The sequence below is a fragment of the Prunus avium genome, chromosome 3 (assembly GCF_965620075.1).
Source record: "Prunus avium chromosome 3, drPruAviu1.hap1.1, whole genome shotgun sequence".
Lineage (NCBI taxonomy): Eukaryota > Viridiplantae > Streptophyta > Magnoliopsida > Rosales > Rosaceae > Prunus > Prunus avium.
Genome location: NC_142286.1, coordinates 38,057,400 through 38,076,650, shown reverse-complemented (window position 1 = coordinate 38,076,650; position 19,251 = coordinate 38,057,400). Strand labels below are relative to the sequence as shown.

Here is a 19,251-nt window from a genome sequence, read left to right as displayed (position 1 = left end):
TTTAGGGTTAGACAGAGGACCTTCTTTCTTGCTTTAATTCACATGGGATGGGATCAAAGTCCATATATATATACCAATACCATACGTCCAGTAACACATGACGTTTCAACAGTATATAATATATAATCAACTGTCATTTGGTTTTGGGCTTCTATTATTAGTCTTCTGCAATTTTTACGTAACCCAGTGGAGATAACATTCAATATTATTGTATCAAAAGCTGAGATAATATATTAGAGAGGCACGTTTTTTTTTTCTTCCAAAGTTAGGAAGGGAGAGAAAGAGAGGGTTTTCCACATACATACTCTACTAAGATGTCATGGAAGTTCGAATTTAAAACTGCTTATTTATAAGCCAATACTCTTATCTACTAAACTAGACCCTGTTATTGTCAGATAAACGCAGTTTTACCGCGATGATAATCGATGCCAAGGTTTCAGCTAGTAGTAAGTGTAAATAATAATGATATGATGGTGCCACGTGTTGTGAAAACATCCATATATATCATATTCACTCTCCATCGAAATGGTGCCTTACATAATTAAGTCTGAATATATGTCCTTCAGTTCATTTTTATATGTCTTTGTCCCACCTAGAAAAGAGATGAGAATGGTAAGGTAAAAACGAATGAGGCTAATTAAGAAATATTCTATTTATCAAGAAAAATAAGAAATGTGTGTAATGAGGCTAATTAAGAAATATTATCTCTATAGCGGCTAAGAGAGAAAGCTTCCGATTTGTGGGGTTGTCTCTTGGATTCCATCGGATTTTCGGTGATCTTCGGTTTTTTGTGGATTTATGTTGATTTACTCTTCTTTTGGCAAATTTATTGTCTCATATATGAGCTGGTTTTGGTTGTGCATCATCTTGCGATGCTGATCTCAATGTCACGTCCCGAAGGAAAATTAGCGGCAGTTGGTTTTCCTTTTGTAGGCGTTGTTTTAGCTTTTTTATTTTAGTTTATTTTGTTCAATAAGATTTCAGAAACTTAGTTGAGTTTGCTGAGTGTTCTCTTGAAGAGAGTCATGCCGGTTAGTGGCTAGTTTTTATCATTGATGTCATTGGTCTAGATTCAAGGATATTATGGTGATTGAAAAGGGTTATAGAAAAATTATTTTCAAGAGTGATTCTCTCTATATCGTTTTAGCTTTTCGGTTGGATCAGATCACTGGGAAGTTTCACTCATGTCTATCGTATTGTTATTGAAATGGCTCCCCTTTACATCTGTATCCTTTGTACTATTTATTCCTATTGATCTAATAAAATACTACAGCATTTTATCAGAAATGTCCTACTATCTTAAGCAAGTGTGCAACCTTTATTCTCTCATAAAGGTTGTATATACTTCTTCTTATCTTCTTTTCTTTTTCGAACTTTTATTTTTCTGCAGAAACAAGGCTACAAAACTTGTTGGAATATAAGATATATGGAAATGTCAATTTTTGCTTTTGCAAACGTAGACTGAAAAAAAAGAGAGCATTGGGCTGGATTTCATTGTGGATCTTGAAGACATTGTCACAACGTAAGGAAAATACATATAAACCCAAAGAAAGAAGGGTTAAGTGTCCAAATTGGTAAGAGTGTATTGAGATTAGGGTGATAAATTATAAGGAATATATATATATATGAAGGATAGAGATTGTCCAAAGAACATAGTTAGGACCACAAAGTCACTAAGCATTCATCTTTATGCTGCAAATAATTGTGTGGTCCTTCATTGACTTGCAGTACTTTTAATACTGTTTCTTTTTCAATCAAATATTATACTGTCATGTTAATGGTAAATATATAAACTAGCTCAAGGTAGCTAGCGTGGTAAATAAACTAATTGAAAAAGACAGATGAATCCTTTGTTGTTGTGGTTCTGAAAAAAGTTAAAAAAGAAAATCACATCATGGAGGAATGTTAATATCAAGCAAGTGGAGGGTCTTCGTGTTTTGGGTTTATAAATCATGAAAGGTTTGATAATTAAGACATTGCTTTCCTCTCTCTCTCTCGTCCTTTTTATTCTTTTTTTCCATGATCGATTTAGCTGTAACCTTCTTTCTTTAACCCACCATCCCCAACGAAGGTATAGGTTAAATAATTATATATCGATGTGGAGGATGTTAACCTCCAATCACCATCGATCCAAATGGACATCGCAAGGTAACAACCACCACAACTTATTTCAAAGGATAAATATTCCTAATTCTAGGATTTTCAAACTTACTTTTTGTAATTTCTCAACATTGTTATGTGTGCTTTGATACATTTGTTTTGGATTTGTAATCAAATAATCTCATTTGGGGAGAAAAGCGATAATTGTATTCATAACTTAGGCACAAAGACCATCAGTCACAAGGGCAAAATACAAATGCTCACAAAGGGGTAATATAAATATGGAAGCATAGTAACCACATAGGGTTAATCTAGATTAAAAGCCAGAGAAATTTCGACATAAAAGCCATATGCCTGAACAAAATTTACATGAATCACATCGCCCAAATATTCCAATACAACTACAACTTTTAACTCTCACAAGTATAAAATATAAGCATATACTAGAAAATAATCAAACACCCAACTCATAAAGAGTTTATGCAATTATTACAAAATAAGAAAACTGCAAACAAACAACCAAAAATCAACAGAGTCACTACCGTCGTTGGTACCATCGCTGCCTTGGAGATTTGAACATAAGAACTTGGATACATAAATAATTGCTTTTAACCACTCAAGCTACAAGTTCCTTGTCATTCTTACGAAGAGATGGAAGTTTGGTGTAAAACTTAAATACAAAAAAGGACTTGGTAGGCCTTCCCTAGTTGTTGGAGCTTTCTTCAAAAGTGGCTCGGTGCTAATTTCCCCACACTTTGCATTTGGTTTTTTGGATTATGCTCTATTGAAGACAACCCATCCGGTGGTCTAGAGAGAATCCACTAGTCTAGGGAAATCCCTATAGTGACCCAAAATAGGGCTATAAGATTGAAAGCTCCTCTATGAGAATCCAAGGAAAATAGACTAGACTTTACAAATAAAACTTAATTGCCCCCCCTTCCTAACAAAGATGAGATTATAACACCACACCACACCATACAAAAACAAAGTCATCTCATCTCTCATGTGCCTCAAATTCAATTTGTGTGCTTATTCTAACTGTTACCCACTTCCCCCAGTTCCCTGTACTGTTTTCTCTCTTTAAATCACATGCTGCCATGCCATGCCATGCCATGCCATGCCACACACATATAATTTAAGCACATTGAAATCGTTTTTCTTCTTCTTTTTATAAATATAACAACACATGGAGGAGCATCATCTTTTCTGGCACTCATTTGAGCAAACCAATCCAACAGTGTCCCAGTCACGTCTTGCCTGGACTTGCATTTCAGGGGAAACACACTGCATGATGACTCTCAAAGTAAACTATATATGCTTCTTTCATTTCATATCATCCCCACCACTCCATTTTTTGAAAGTAACATTTTCTGCTAGTGTTGCAGGAATCTTCTAAGTCGATGTAATTAACTTCTAATTGCCTTGCATAATCTACAATTAGGTACAAACCCTAAACCTTTCTTCACAAGAAATTCTGGGCTAGGAACAAAGTTACAAATCATCCATGTGAGTTGGAGAGGTGGGTTCCATTAGCTGTTTCTTGTATCAGTTAATCAGTACCAGGTTTAATTTAATCAACTTTATTAACAATGTTTACAGATGAATTTAAAGTCAAAATCCAACTATCTGTTGGAGTAATGATTCGTTGAGAGAGAACCTTCTGTGCTTGTAATTAATTATGGTGCAGTTTTACTCTCTCACCAAACCCATGCCTGCTGCTATATATATTTTCCCATTCTGGTAAAGGGTGACGTGAAAGATAAATTACTTTGTCACTTTTTTTTTTTTTTTTTTTTGTTTAGAATCAAATGACTTTGTTCACTTTCAACTCCCCCTCATTAAGCAATCATTCTCATTCCGCAATAACTGATTTTCTTTAATTGGACCCTGTATATTCCTACAACTTCATTCACACTAAATGTGAAGAAAAAGGTCTCTCCTCCCATTTAATTATGAAAAAAAATTCATAGATTTTGAGTGGTCCCCCCTCCCAACTCATGTACATACTATCATAATTAACCACCCGATCAATTTGGCATAGTTCGCAGCATCTTAATGAAGTTTGTAAAATTACAATTGTCACACAAGTTTTGACTAGATACTCACTTCACAGATTCTTCTATTCTATTCAATTAACCGACATCCACGTACTTGTATGACGGTCAAGATATATCCAACTCCGTGTGTGCACATGCATCAACGGTGAGGATTAACCTCTATGTGCACTAAGATTGTTAGGGTCAATTGCTCGCTCAAAGCTGTATGAGCTGATTTGACTATTTGATGCATTTTGAGCTCCACGTAGACCAATGATCAATGGTCATACGAACATTGCTCTAAACTTTGAAATAAGGATAGGCAAGTGTAGAATCATGTCTCATGTAAATGGCCATCCCCATTTGCCACTAAAACGCCCCAGAGGGTAATTGACTGAGCGACCCATACTTGGCAGTTGGAGTAAGGGAAGGGCATGCAGGCACAGGACACGCCCCCACAAAAACAAGATTACTGACTTCATGAATGACAAAACACCAAAACAAACCCACACAGTGAGGGTGTGGTGGAAAAGACACTTTGATATTCAAGTACCACTTGCGTCATCATCATCATCTGTAAGATTATAATATAAATGAATTCCATTAAGATAATATAATCCACCTGCTGCTTCCCTTAAAAGGTAAGTGACAAAGCCATTACTACATCTCCAAGTTAACCAACTTACCTTATTAGATTATGCTTGTTTTAGCCAATTAATCATTACTTTCGGATCAGATTAACTTTATAATTAAAAAAAAATGAACACTAGTACTTTGAGTAGCCCCTAATTGTATTCAAGTACCACCAAAAGGTGACACATTCGCATTCCTTTTCCTTGTTATATGCATGCCTTTTTCTTGATTTAGAGGCATTAAATATATAAGGTCAGAAACTATGAATATCCATACCAGCACCATATGGTCCGTAGGGTAGGCTACATACCCATAATATATAGCAAGCCAACATAGTTAAAAAAAATTGGTGAAAAATGAAAGAGTTATAATAATGGGGATGTGGGTTTTGATTAAAAATGGTTTCTTTAGATCTCTCGGATCATTCTCTAGCTTGATAATTAAAAGCAAAGAAATGCGTAAAGCTAAAGGATAATCTAGAATAATTTGCAACTGCCCTCAATCTTCTGTTTTCGTGCTAACACTTTCTGCTTCTTTCTATCAGACACAAGATAAGAAAATCTCACTCTGATGAGACATTTGATTCAGAGATTACAAAGCTCTCTCTCTCTCTCTCTCTCTCTCTCACCTTCTGAAAAAGAAAAAGAGCACCCTGCAATTCCACTGCAGCTTATTCTCAGAGAACATGAACATTAAAAAAATTCATTACTTTTTTGTTTTTGGGGTTCCACAAATAAACTAAGCAGCTTCACATGATTAATACACAAAGAAGAAATAAATTATATCAGGGGATGAAATTGCTAATATCAAAACATATAGAGATGGGATGAGTAATGAAGCTATGAAAAACTAACAGAAGATATGCAAATTAATTCCCTTTTTTGGATCAATCAATCTCTCCCATCCCAGGTTATCCTCAACAAAGTGAAGTGATGATCGTCTCATTAATTAAACTAAACACAATGAGAAAGAAAGAAAGAAAAAAAGAAAATTAAGAGAGAGAGCAACTAATTAAGTAATTAATTAATAGTACTGGTCTTACTCTACTGCTAAACTCCTTATTATTCATCAAAAGGATCAAGAAGAAGACGACGACCCATTGGTGCCAACATGTCCCGCCGCACCACCATCAGTACCCTGGTAGTGATTTAAGTTCTGCATATCGCTGTTGTTGTTGGTGTTGTTGTCGTCGTTTTGTTCTTCATTTTCATCATCGTCGTTGTTGTTGCCGTTGCCGTTGCCGTTGCCGTTGCCGTTGTTGTGAGCTTGCTCAAGCAGAATGTTGGGTCTGCTAATCCCACCGCCACTGCCATTGATGACGTCTCTTTTGGCGAAGGTGTTCTTATTGTTGTGCATCCAAACCTTGAGAACCCCTTTGTCCACATTAATCTCATTGCAAAACTCCTGCACAATCTCCTCGTCCCGCTTCTGCATCTTCCACCCTACCCTCTCTGCAAATTGGTACATCTTGTCCTTCTGCTCCTGGCTGAACTTGGTCCTGAACCGCTTCCTCGCGTTCGGGCTCGGCGAAACAATTGGGGGTTGAGGACTATGATTGTTATTAGGACCGCCCAAAGCGTTTTCATGAGCCGTCGAAAGAGCCAAGAGCATGTGGGGGGCAGAAGGGTAGTAAGTGGACGAGATCGGCGGCGGGGAAGACGAATTGGGGCTTCGATTGCCTCCGTGCGTCGGCGGTGGAGGATGGTGGCGATGGTGGGGCTGGTACTCGATGACGTGCGTCGTGGCGGCGGCGGCGGATGGCGGCATGGGGTCTTCGGGGTCACGGCGGTGGAAATTGCGGTGGCAGCCGCATGCAGCGCATTTTAGCGAGGTGGGGTCCGTGGGTATGGCGGTTGGAGAGGGCATGAACTCGCCGCAGCCGTCGAGAGCGTGGCCGCCCAAGGTGGCTGCGTGGTTCTTCAGGCATTCTTTGTAGGTGACGATGACCGGCGTGATGGGGATGTTGTGGTGGTGAAGGTGGTGGTGGTGGGGGTGGGGGTGGGGGTGGGGGTTGTGGCGTTTGAGGACGCCGTTGCTGAAGGACAAAGGCTTCGCGGGTTGGATCCGGGTCGGGGTTTCGCTGTCTGCTTCCGGGGATTTTGTGCTGGTGGTGTTGTTGGTGGTGGTGGTGATGGAAGGGGTTATATCCATCGCTCGAACATCTAAGGTGTCCAAAAAATAGTGCACAAAGTCAAAAAATGAAACAGAGAAAAGCTAAAAAGGCAGCTCCTTTAAGGGGTTAGGGTTAGATTTTTATACAGATTATTGCTTTGAGCAGCCATGGGAGCTCAGAGGGTGTGAAGAAAGAGAAGAAAAAAATAAGGAGGAGTGAGAAAGATGGTAGCTTTTGGGGAGAAGGAGAAGGGAGAAGGAGCTTAGCTGAGAGGATGATGATGATGAGCAGTGATGACTGTCGATAATAAAAATCTGGGTTTTGTGGTTGTCCTTCTTAACCACTTGTTTTTTTAACCCTGGTTCTAATCCATGGTTAAGTTGCTGACCCCACCTTGGGGTTAGATCGATGTTGTGTGTAATAAATATACCTTAGCGGCTTTAGCTCCATTGAAATTGACCCTCAAAATTTCCCATTATGATTTTAATCAAATCATGGACTTAGGAGACGCTTATATTTCAAGTCCTACTCATGGGTCATGTCCGTGACATGCGATAGTCAAAATAATGTTATTCCCGTAACATGTAAATTCTTTTTTCGTAAGTAGAAAAACCTGTGTATATCGTAAGGGTAATATTATTTTGATATCCCCAACGAACTTAAATGAATGAAAATAATAAAATAATATTATCCTCATAACATATGAGTTATTCTCTCTCATAAAGCCTTTTGTTCTTGGGTAACCCCTCGGAATTAAGGAAGCATTTTTTAGCAATAATTATTATGACTCGGTTGTAGAACAGGCCGAGTTGAGCCGGGTAGTTGTTCATAATGTTAATGAATTAATAAAAACCGGAGGTGATGAGGCCCTGCAAATCTCAGACAGTGACTGTAACCCATCTTTAATTTGGTCAAGTTGCACAGTGAGCCCCTGGACCGCTTTCAAGGTGACTAACCTTTTCAAATTTGTTTTTGCCACCTCCCTTTACACTTTTTGACACACTATGGCATGTGCACACACAAAGACCATTTTACCCTTATTTCACAAACCACAATGGTACATGATTGTAATTTACATCCAACGGGGCCTTTTGGCAATGTTGGCTTTTTTGAACGATAGGGGAGCGAATCCATAAAAAATCCAGGGTGTTTAGGGCACCACGTCCCTAGAAATCAAAGGTATCTTTGTCGGCTTGAGAGAATTTTCGGAACATTTTGGTCTTCTCAAGCCCAAACGACATCGTTTCTCTGCTGCCTTAATTGGCCCCGCCTTACGCAAACCGTACCGTAAAACTGGGTCGGCAGCGCAGAATTCTGAGACACTCGAATTTGGACCTTAGTGCATGAGCTTAATCATACTTAATACGTAATAAACCACCTTTAAACAACGACACGTGTTTACGCAAAGTATGTGGCGACACATGTGTGCTACACTTGGTCGCTTGTGCGAGCCACGTGGCACCGTAAACAGGTTGTATCGCGGATTATTAAAGTCAGATTTAGTAAATACTGGACAGCGTTAACAATGAATTAAGATAAGGTGAGGGGAGTGATCCGGTGTGCTTGCAGGACTATTGTAGCGTGTGGTGCGGTCCGTAACTTTTTTCTGAAAACCGTTTGGGTGCACTGACTTTGGTGTAGTTTATAAATCATGGGATAATTTGACAGATCAAAGCAGTAATTAAATTTAGGATTACCGGTGGGAATGGTGAAAAGGTCGGGGATGACGTCAGCGGGCCAATCATGGAGGAGCTAAGGTTTAATCATCGAAGGGCGTGTTAATCCACAGCCGTTGCATCCATTTTGCATCGAAACTCGCAACCCCGTTAACTTTATTACGCAACCTTGTTTTTCCATGCGGCTACAAAATTAAGAAAACGGATATTGTTATTTTTACGAATTATAATTGTTTGTCTCATAAATATGCGACGCGAAAACGGAAAAAAGCTGACAGGTCAACAAGAGGTCACTAAAAAGTTCAACCCTTGTGATAAAATGAAATTATAAAACTCTGAAAAAGAATTTTGTTAGCCACACAATTATATATATATCGCGTATTTACACATATCATGCATAATACATACACGAAGGAAAAGTCTGGGGCCCTAAAAATCGGGCGTTGTGCGATGGTACCATTTGCACACCTTTATGATCGATTCTAATTAAAAGCATTTACTCACACACCTAAAGTTTCGAGTTCGATATCTTTAGTTTGTGAGGATGGTAGAACCCATTCATTCCAAATAGGGTAAGGGGACTATTGGGTTGGGGACACAAGGCACATGGGGCTTGCCTGTATCAGGATACATGCCTTAATTATAGGTTTAGACTCATTTCTCTTAGGCCCTCCACCACTTTTAAATTGCTAATGGAAAACAGAGCTGTGTTTGTTGTATGACTTTGTCCCAAGTTCCAAGTTGTGCACGCCTAAATCTACTGACTTTGCTCCCGGATTCACTGGTGGAGCCCATGATCTTCAAATGGGACCCAAATTACAACTTCTGAGCTTGCTAGCCAGCCAAAGCTCCTAATCAGTCCTGACCATGACCATGACCAGGGGATGGTATAGGGACGCTCCACCTAGCTCATACCTACAAACTTCCCATCCTTAGGGACACCGTCACATTTTGCTATGACTTCCTACTTCCACTCTCCTCCTCTTTCCCCTTTGCTTTTTAACCTTTCAATGTCTAAGGGATAATTTGACGGTGGCGAGGCCGGACTTGACAAGATTATTTTAATTAAAATGAACTTGTTCAACTTTCACATATTCAGCGTTTTCAATAAGGTTATAGAATTGAATTCATTAAATTGGACACTAATCTGACATGTTTGAACAAATCTCGTGTTTAGGGGAGCATAAGGAGAGCGGAACAAGGGCAATCCCTCTATATATATATACTAAATGTACGATGCTATGAAACATGATTAGGACTCGATAAAGAATTTTGAAAATCGGAAGTATATGTAGATTTAGGCAATCTTGTTAGGTGGGCCTAATTGAGATCAATAAGTAACCGAGTACATGCACAAATCCAATTTAGCAATGGGTTATGGTCCAACCCAAAGCACTGTATTGATTGAACCCTCAACACAAGTTATAAATGAAGACTTGTTGATCAGTGCAACGAAAGAGACACTACAATTAACTTAATCCATAAGTAGTGCAAAGCAACCCCAGTTTTGGCACATAGCAAAACAAATGAAGTCAGAATAATCGTGCTTGTCGTTGAATTAACGTACGATTATCAAACTACCAGAGAAGTCCCAGGTACAAACAACATGTTCGTTTCCCGTGTGTGTCGTCTTCAATCTTATCATAGGGTTGCAGATGACAAAACGTTGAAAAATCAAATTAAAACCAATAATGCAAATAATATTTTGTTTGGACTGCGAAATGCAACCTGAGGACTGTGCCAAAGTGTGAAAGCTCAGCTACCCAATTAAATCAATTGCAAAACCCTCAATCATGCATTTGGACCATCAGACCAATTTCCCTACCATTCCAAGTAATAATGGTGGTTTACATAAATACTACCACCCCAATAGTACACAATCATTGAAATATAAATGTGATATTGATGGCCATTTCCACATTATTTCGTTTCTCCTAAAGTTTTCAACTTTTAAGCTCTGGTTTACTCTTCTCTTTGACAAGTTACGGGTTAGGGTTTGAAAGCTAGGGTTCTTTTGTAAGTGAAGAGCAATGTCATCTCAAAACATAGAGAAGAGTACACTACACTAATTACTCTGATAATTATTTTGGTCAAACTAAAGGAAAATTTAATTCACGCATTGAGTAGCTAGGAGTCTAGCAGTCAAGGAGTAATATTGTTGTGTCTCTTCATATTTGTTTAATGCTACTTTTACATGAAAATTGACCCACAAAGGACATCAATATTGCCCCTTCTCTTTTTTTGCTTTAATTTTATAATGATTTGGGTAACTTCGTAGGGATTTTTTTTTTTTTTTTTTTTTTTAAAATTTTACTAAAGTGATATTATACTTTAATTTAATTTAAACTACATTCGAAGGAATTTGAGTGGGGAGCACATTCGCTCTCTAACCAACTTGACTAAACCCGTATCTTCAACTTATTAGTAGGTAGGATTTTGATTTTTATTAATTTTGAGAATCACCAATTTGCTCAATTACCTAACCAACCCAGCAACTACTTGCCAAACTATTCAAAACCTGACCATTCTCTCTTGTGCTGAAAAAGTCAAAAAGAGTTCAAGAATCAGGTATTTGGGTTCCAATTCCTAGTACTTAATTAAGTAGGATTTTTCTAGATGTAGCTGGTACGTATAGACTTAACTAAACTAATAAGTCCTAATCATAGATTCTTCAAGAATTAAAAATACGAAAAATTTCTTACATCTATATGTCCAAGGCTAGAGCTAGGCCATAACTGGTTGGTTTCTTTAGGACGGTAGCTCTACTTGTTGTCCTTTTGCCAAACCTCGGATTCAAAACGAACAAGATATCATACATTTGGGGGGTTGATGAAATTTCAAACTAATAGCGTCGTACGTGGTAAAAAGGCTGCCTGCATGAGCTCAGGCTGCTTTTCTAACAGTGTTCCCTTTTCTGGGTAGGTAATAAATGAGATATATTGACCTTGGTCAAATTGTAAAAATAAAGAATATTATTAATAATGTAAACAGTTGGATCGAGTAGTTTTTTTTTAATACTTAAACTATAGGGAGGAGTATTTCTCACACAAACACAACAATGATGCATAGAGGTTCGAACTTGCAAACTATAGTCTGTAAGTTAAGGTACTTTTTTACTAGGTTAGGTCCCGTTGGAAATAGGATCGTATAGTTAATATGTGGAGATGGGACGTTTTACACTTTTTTTGTTTTGTTTTCCCATATATATGTGGTCTATGACCTACGTGGAGGACACGTCGGTAATTTGTCTCTCATTAAGTTATTAGAGTCTATTTTATTTTTAATTAAATCATGAAAAACGTAAGGGTTGAGTTGAGACTGTGGGCATAAAGTGAGTACAACTCCAATGGATACGGCAGCTAAAATTATTGCAGAGAGCTTAGCCCCAAAGATGAGTGTGCAAGAGTCAAAATCATGACCTATGTTTCCAGAAACACAATGTTGATTGAGCTACTACCCACGAGGAGGATGAGGTTAGGCAAATTATGAAAGAAACAAACTTGATTGACAGATTGTGGTTTTCTTACACAAGGCAATAATTGTTATGATGCCACTTCTCCTACCAAGTTTCACACGTATAATTGAACGCAAAAACGAAAATGGTCTTGACTTGCAATAGTGGTCTCCTCTCGGGTTTAAAGTCTTTGACACCATGGTAGAGCGTGTGAGTGAGAAAACCCCATTTCTTTTGTAGTTTAGACTATTGCTTATATTAACATAAATCTTCCAATTAATTGCCTAATTACGCAAGCAAAGCCATGGACCCTGGAAGACCACATAAGAAAGGCAGGCTGAGAAGGGCATCATCACCGCCTGGGCTCATGAAACATCAGAGCTTATCCCATTAATGGCGTCTGACAACTCCACCTAATATCGTCCTTTCATGTTTGTACATACTGTAATTTCACCGGACCTAAATCAAACTCTTATGAGGTTCAACCAGATGCTACTGGTCCTGCATTCTGTCGGCCCCGGCAGAGAGTATTGTACCGTCGTCTTCAAGTTCAGTCCCGGTCGGCCGTTTGAAACGTTGGCCTGGATTGTATTATTGTTGGATTAGTAAGAATAATGGTTCATCTTTGATCCCAACGCGACTGAATTACCGCCCAATTAGATGTGAATACTATTATTGGTCCAATCAATACAACCAACCACTGGGCTGGGATGCATGTTTCTAATACTCCAGTGACCAGTCTAGTCCTGCATCCAACAAGACCCAAGCTTCAACCTCAAGCACTAACAATTAGGTACGAAGAGGCCCAATGAAAGTTTGGTCCCACCACAATTTAATAATGGCTTATAATGTGATAGTTTAAGGTTTCGGGGCCCAGAAGAAAGAAACCCAGTCAGAGGATGCACAAGCCCGTAAAAGTTAGACCCAAGTTAACATTTGGGTCTAAATGTAAGTTATCTTCTTTCCAATGAGCCGGATCAAGCAGACCCATTTCTTCAATAACCAATTTAAAGACCCAAACAAAGGAGTAGGCTAGGTTGAGAGTGTGTTTAAGGGGTTTATTGATTAGAGGACGGCTATTAAGAACCCCTCATTAATTAGACGCCGCATATGGATATTTGTGACATTAATAAGACAAGGGTTTATTAAACCTTTCTTCTAGTAGGAAAAAGATAGAATTTGGAGTAAGAGTTAGTTGGATCATGTGGGTTTAAACTAAATTTAGGCCCCTCCTCCCAGAGTCCCATGTGGAAGTTGGATCATGCTCACATGAAGCTAATACCTGTTGTCCTCCTTTCCGTGATGTACCGTGCAATACACGACCCTTTGTTGGAGGGTCTTCAATTTGACTCATTTTTATATTCCAATTGCAATTTGCATAAAAGCAACATCCATTTCATATGCAATTTTGTTGTTTCTCAAGTTGGTGCCTTCCAATTTGAGAAAGCAATCGCTATTTGAGAGAGGATGGAAATCAATATTATGACAACATATGCGTACTTCTAGAGTAGTACATGATTTGCATTATTTTATAGATAAAGTTAGATCGAATGTAACACGAGGCCTTCTCATTTTCTTTGTTGGTTTTGTTAAATTGATCTTTAGTAGCAAAGTTGAAATTTCAATATTTGTCTAATGTAGTGATTGGTGAAGAATAAGCATCAATTGAATGTGTTCGGAAGTGCTAGCATGCGTCGTTTATGAATAAATAAACTCTATAATGCACCGACATTCCGCAATTATTGACATAAACATAAACGACTGATGTTAGCATTCATTCATTGTATATTATTGGTTGATTGCTTAATGGCTTGTTGGATAAAAAGATTGTTTCAAAAAGGATTGTAGAGTGTGGACTGTGAATCTAGTTAGTTGCATAAAGGAACAAACAGAAGCAGATATGTCGGTGAATTTAGATCAGAGCAGTCCAAAAGCCATTCACAGTTTACCCGATTTCATTGGCAGTGAGATGAGATTTGGACCAGAAAACTGAAGGGATGGGATGGGAAGGCGCGGGATACGCACTTTTGTCAAACCACACCCACCCGCAGGTCATCTGCTTTGGGTCATGTGCTGTGCTCAGTCGAAGCACATGCAGAGGGACAAAAGCCTCACACTTTTTTAAAGGGAAAAACCTGTCCTTTTTTTCAATTTTATTGTTTCTTTTTCAGTACAGGAGAATTAAACAAACATTATTATTTATCGTCCTCAAAATAAACAAAAATTTCCGTTTACTTGGAATCTCTGTCCACTGTGACCTTGCGGGACCCCTACTCTCAAATCGCTAACTACCTCCTTTAATGCACCGTCTGCCCTATTAAATTTTTCAAGATTAAAAAAAAAGTTTAAATCTGGGCTAGGGCTACTTTCTTTTGTTGCCCTCGTTTTTTTTAAGGCTTTAAGGCTGTAGCATGGGCTTTTTTATTTTTTATTTTTTAATGAAAAAAAGTTTAGTAGAAAATTGGCTACTCTTACTATTAGCACTAGAGTAAATTCACAACTTCAAGTCGAAAGGACTTACATGTGATACCAGTATGAGCTACCCTTTGATTCTAAATTGTTCTGCATTGTTTCAACATTCAACCCAACCCAACTAGCTAGTTCCTAGTTCACCTACAATGTATTTACTTGTGTTTCTTTCCATTATGGCTCACCATTTTTCTACCAAATCTAATAAATAACAATGCTGCAAGAATTGGCCTCCGCAATTCTCATCTCTTATGTTTCGCACATGATGAAGAAGTAAACAGTAAACTCAGATCGGAAGGATATTTTTAAAGTAATGATGACTAAAGAGACTAAAAGGGCAAAAAGGTTGGATAATGTTCAACCTCTTTCTCTTTCTAATAGTTGTGGTATAGTTTATACATGAAAGTTCAGCAAAATCCGTACTTGCATTCACACTTTTCCTAGCCGCTTGATCAATGTGCCTGCACACGTGTCATCTCATGCTGAGGTAGCACAACTAGTAGTCTGTGTGAGTGGGATGTACCCAACCATATCATGCCTCACACTGGCAAGTACCCACACTAGCTATTTATACCCCCCACACTAGCAAGTACCCACCACACTCGAATCTGATTTCCCCTCTTCTTCTTCTCATTCTCTCGGTTTCGAGGCTTTGCCATTTTAGGAGGGGCCTGTCTCTGTAGCAATGGCCATGGCTAAGTTCTTTGCTGCCTTGATCTTGGCACTCCTTGCCATCTCCATGCTTCAAACCACGGTATGAACTTTCCCTCTTCAACTCCACACAGACAAAAGCAACAGAATTTTTCCCAATGAGAATTAGAAAGAAACCAACATTCACATAAATAACATGTTCTGTTCACTCATTTTTGCAGGTTATGGCAAATCATGGACATGGAGGTCATCACGGTGGCAATGTAAGCTCTCTCTCATAGGCACACTTTTCATACATAGAAAAGAATGTGGGTCGTCATATTTCTATAAAGCTTGCATTTTTACCTTGTTTATGAACTGGAATGCTTACAATATGCTTAAATTTTGCTCCTCTTTTTCATTTTTCAGAATGCATATGGACCTGGGAGCCTCAAGAGCTACCGTAAGTAGTTAATCTTCACTATTATAAGTTAAAGCTTACTGCTTTTTTAACCCAAAAAGAAAAAGCTTTAATTTTTGTGATTAAAATTGTGCTTTTGGGTCCAAATAATCTTGACCATGGTCTTCGTTGCCATTGTATCTGGGTTGGGTGGACCTTGACCGTTTTGACCGTTCTGAATATTATTTTGATAGAGCAGAGCAGAGTGACTGATTCAATTTTGGTTTGTCTTAAAATGACCAGAATGCCCATCACAATGCTCGAGGAGATGCGGCCAGACCCAATACCACAAGCCCTGCATGTTCTTCTGTCAGAAATGCTGCAAAAAGTGTCTGTGTGTGCCCCCAGGGTATTATGGGAACAAAGCTCTGTGCCCTTGCTACAACAACTGGAAGACCCAGCAAGGAGGACCCAAGTGCCCTTGATTTTGATTGATCAGCCCACCCACTATCTTTGAGTTTCATAATCTTAATTATCCTAGCTATATGTACTGACTATATATAAAGTATATGCATGAATTCTCTTTGAACTGGGTTTGTTTTGTTGGGTTAGAGGGACTTAAAATTGTCTGTGATCCAGTCACTGAGAGAGTTTGCTTCAACTGAGATTTCCTAATCTATTGTCATCAATGCAATTTCTGGTTTTACAAATGGTGTCATTTATATCATTTGCAATGCTTTTTGTAATTTGATGGGTCTCAGATCCCATTTAGAACTTGGAATTCAAAGTAGGAATTGGATGGAATTGACCTCTGTCTTGTGCTCATCATTGATAGTGTGCATGTCCAAACATGGGGTCACCTTCATGATAAGACTTCCCCTTTGCATGTGAATGGCACTTTACCACTTTCCCAATTGACATACATTGATGAAGTCTCCGAAAAAGGACATAGAATTTAGATGGGTCACAATGCCCAAAGGCTTATTTGGGTTCAACAAAAGAGGCCTATACACATTAACATATGCTATTATATCACACAATGTTTGCTCATGTACTCATAACAAAGAAAGTTCAGAAAAATCACTACATTGCATGATTTACATACCAAGGGATCACAATTTAAGCATATGGGTTTATACAACCATCATTATATATTGTTGTCAGACATTCAATCCATACATAATAGTATACACAGACTATTTGCTCAAACACATAACTTCAAATGTTGATTCAACGCTGAAATCCACAACTTTGGAGTAGTTTTTGAGACATTCAATCCATCACCTCATGCTAGACTGTGACACAATGGGGACGCTAGGCTGTGAGGCAACTGCAACCTCTGACGCTGCCGAATCCCCTTCATTTTGGTTCTGTTCACAAAACTAAATTATTAATGAAATATATATATAATTAGAGAACTAAACCATGAAAGAGGTGAAGGTGAAATAGGAGTTATAATATATCTGAGTTTGAGGAAGTGCTTACCAAAGCTTTCGCAAACCATGCCAGAAGATAGCATGGTATAAAGAAACCCAACATAACCTGTGCAGAGCCATCAATCATCGTGGAGCTGAGTTATATAAAATCCAAATAAATCTCAACAAGCAGTAGATTTCTTTTCTTTTCAGAAACAGGTTCAGTGTGATATTCCACTTACACAAAAGATAGTTACGAGGTCACTTTCCTCTCCATTTTCTATGAAGTAGTAGACATCTTTCACTACCAGAAACGCCAGGCACTGCAAGCCAATAGCAAACAGATTCATACAATTCATGGGTTGGGGGGTGATCGTATTCGGAAATGGAGCATGCCTCCAATTTCTCCCGCTATTATTAGACCGTAAATACCAGTACACTACACCAAATGTACTCTCTCAATGTTGGAAAAATTTGCAGATACAATTAATAATCATCTAATTAGTCTTTATATCATATGTTTGTTGAATATACTTGAATGATAATTAAATAATTATGACTAAAAATTAAATTAGGTAGGCCTTACAATAACAGCTCCAATGCGGCACACTGCACTGCCACTGAAGGCTCTAGCATTATAAGCCTGATGCCTCCGCATGTACTCTGCTGCTGCTGCGTCAATCTGTGCCATCCGTTGAGCTTGCACGGCCGCCACCATCGGAGTATTATTAAAGGTGAAATAGCCATCCCTGCAACACAACTCCACACACATACCCCATGTATCATTAATTATACGAGCGTCTTAAGGTCATGACTAATCATGAACATGCTTAATTATTAATTTATTAGGCTAATTAAAGAAATATAATCAATTAACTAGCCTTGCCTGATGCCAATGGTGACATCTTCGGCTCGAACATCTTGTGGTGGAGGCAGGACCATCGTATAATCTGGCTGGTACGGCTGTTTATCAGTGACACATAGGAGGAAGAAAACAAATAAAATTCTTCTAGTGGTTAAGGATAAATTAAGGGCTCATTTCGGTGTCTAGGATTGAATTGGATTGGATAAGTACTGATATTATGTTGGACGAGGAAATGAAAAAAAATTAAGGAAGCATGTACAATATATACCTGCTTGCAGATTTCACAAATCATGCTTAGCCTCTCGTTGATCCATCTTTGAATGCAATCCCTGTGAGCAAACTTTACAAAGAGGAAAAGAAAGACAGCCATTAGTAAGAAGCTAGTTAGATCTCAGACGATACTTTATGTTAATTTCCAGAAATAAAAAATAATTTGATGACGAAAACAAATTTAAAAACAAAAAACAAAACAAAAGAAACGAAGGAGCTGGCTGGCTAATTGCATGAGTTTCTTTGACTTGTTTCAACAGTTACACACAAAAAAGCAAACAAAAAGTTGACTGACACGTCTTCTTCAGGACAAAGAACGTTACACGTTCAAACTCAATTGTAATCAATAGGCAAATCTGACCAAACAAACAAAATATTTATATATAACGGCTGATATATACCTTGAGAGTGCCGTTGCAGAGGCAAGGAGCTTCCAGTTTGTCCATGAAATCTTCCTCCTGGCAAATTCTGCATTCTACTTGTACATGTTCTTCATCAGTTTCCGCTAGTCCTGCTTCTAGGTCCTCGTTCAAGTCCAGTACTTCGTTCGTTGTTGTTTCTGTGCTGCTAGGGCCAGTGATCTCAGAGGCCTCAGCTTTCTCTAGATCCTTGCTCATGTTCTCCATTAATTCAATATTAATTAACTTCTGTTACCTCCTTCAAAAAATAAAAAAAATAACCCATCAAATGCTTTACAGCGCCAGATCAAGGCATGCATGATAAGATCCACCAGATCCTCACACATTTTATACAACAAATTACCAACAAAAAAAACTACATATATACCAAGTTTAGGGCTTTTAGTTTACACAAATATCTAGAGAAAAAAAAACAAGAAAAATATCATTGACAAAGACAGTCTCTTAAAACCCTGTTGCAGAAGAAAAGAAAGAGAGTGTGCTGAAGAGAAATGAACTGAAGGAAAGAAAGAGAAAGAGGAGAGAAATGCACCGACTGTGATCTTCTCTAAGCTTTTCTCTCAAACTCTCTCTCTCTGTCTCTCTCTGTGCGTGAATATCGCTTGCTGCATGGACTGGTTGAGGAGCTCACATTTATAAGGCTGTGTGCAGGTGAGGCTCGGGCGGAGCCGAAGCCGAGGCCGAGCCTGCTTCAGGTTCGGCAGTGTGAGAAAATGCAGAGAGGCCAAAAATCCATTTGGCGAAAGGCATGGCTGGAAAGGGACGCGTAAT

The 19,251-nt window shown here is 38.5% G+C and overlaps 3 protein-coding genes across 6 annotated transcripts; 1 reads left to right on the top strand and 2 right to left on the bottom strand.

The window, feature by feature from the left end:
• Positions 1-5,629: 5,629 nt before the first annotated feature.
• Positions 5,630-7,066, bottom strand: HB23 (homeobox protein 23). The gene has a single exon (XM_021963240.2). The coding sequence runs from the start codon at positions 6,918-6,920 to the stop codon at positions 5,847-5,849; it is 1,074 nt and encodes a 357-aa protein (XP_021818932.2). The 5' UTR covers positions 6,921-7,066; the 3' UTR covers positions 5,630-5,846.
• An 8,003-nt stretch (positions 7,067-15,069) lies between these two features.
• Positions 15,070-16,221, top strand: LOC110760879 (gibberellin-regulated protein 4). The gene is made up of 4 exons (XM_021963225.2): positions 15,070-15,235; positions 15,354-15,395; positions 15,541-15,574; positions 15,815-16,221. The coding sequence occupies exons 1-4, from the start codon at positions 15,167-15,169 to the stop codon at positions 15,994-15,996; spliced, it is 327 nt and encodes a 108-aa protein (XP_021818917.1). The 5' UTR covers positions 15,070-15,166; the 3' UTR covers positions 15,997-16,221.
• A 285-nt stretch (positions 16,222-16,506) lies between these two features.
• On the bottom strand, positions 16,507-19,170 carry LOC110760901 (uncharacterized). 4 transcript variants are annotated; one of them, XM_088251173.1, is made up of 8 exons: positions 19,013-19,170; positions 18,463-18,718; positions 18,060-18,131; positions 17,813-17,889; positions 17,513-17,675; positions 17,169-17,249; positions 16,997-17,053; positions 16,507-16,881 (listed from the first exon to the last, which is right to left on the bottom strand). In XM_088251173.1, exons 2-8 carry the CDS (start codon positions 18,685-18,687, stop codon positions 16,792-16,794), a joined length of 765 nt encoding a protein of 254 aa, XP_088107299.1. In that variant the 5' UTR covers positions 18,688-18,718; positions 19,013-19,170; the 3' UTR covers positions 16,507-16,791. The 4 variants fall into 4 exon arrangements, 3 of the variants coding, with proteins under 3 accessions (XP_088107299.1, XP_088107300.1, XP_021818946.2); XM_088251174.1 differs by having other exon boundaries at positions 19,017-19,170; XM_021963254.2 differs by lacking the exon at positions 19,013-19,170 and adding an exon at positions 18,848-18,997.
• Between the last annotated feature and the right edge of the window lie 81 nt (positions 19,171-19,251).

What these genes read in the sequence shown, in the direction of transcription:
- HB23 (XM_021963240.2), bottom strand. Translation starts at nt 6,920, where the DNA reads ATGGATATAACCCCTTCCATCACCACCACCACCAACAACACCACCAGC.
- LOC110760879 (XM_021963225.2), top strand. Translation starts at nt 15,167, where the DNA reads ATGGCCATGGCTAAGTTCTTTGCTGCCTTGATCTTGGCACTCCTTGCC. An exon ending in TCTCCATGCTTCAAACCACG is followed by an intron (nt 15,236 to 15,353) that starts GTATGAACTTTC and finishes TCATTTTTGCAG; the next exon opens with GTTATGGCAAATCATGGACA. An exon ending in TGGGAGCCTCAAGAGCTACC is followed by an intron (nt 15,575 to 15,814) that starts GTAAGTAGTTAA and finishes TAAAATGACCAG; the next exon opens with AATGCCCATCACAATGCTCG.
- LOC110760901 (XM_088251173.1), bottom strand. Translation starts at nt 18,687, where the DNA reads ATGGAGAACATGAGCAAGGATCTAGAGAAAGCTGAGGCCTCTGAGATC. An exon ending in TTTGTGAAATCTGCAAGCAG is followed by an intron (nt 17,890 to 18,059) that starts GTATATATTGTA and finishes ACTGATAAACAG; the next exon opens with CCGTACCAGCCAGATTATAC. An exon ending in ACCTCGTAACTATCTTTTGT is followed by an intron (nt 17,054 to 17,168) that starts GTAAGTGGAATA and finishes GGCTCTGCACAG; the next exon opens with GTTATGTTGGGTTTCTTTAT.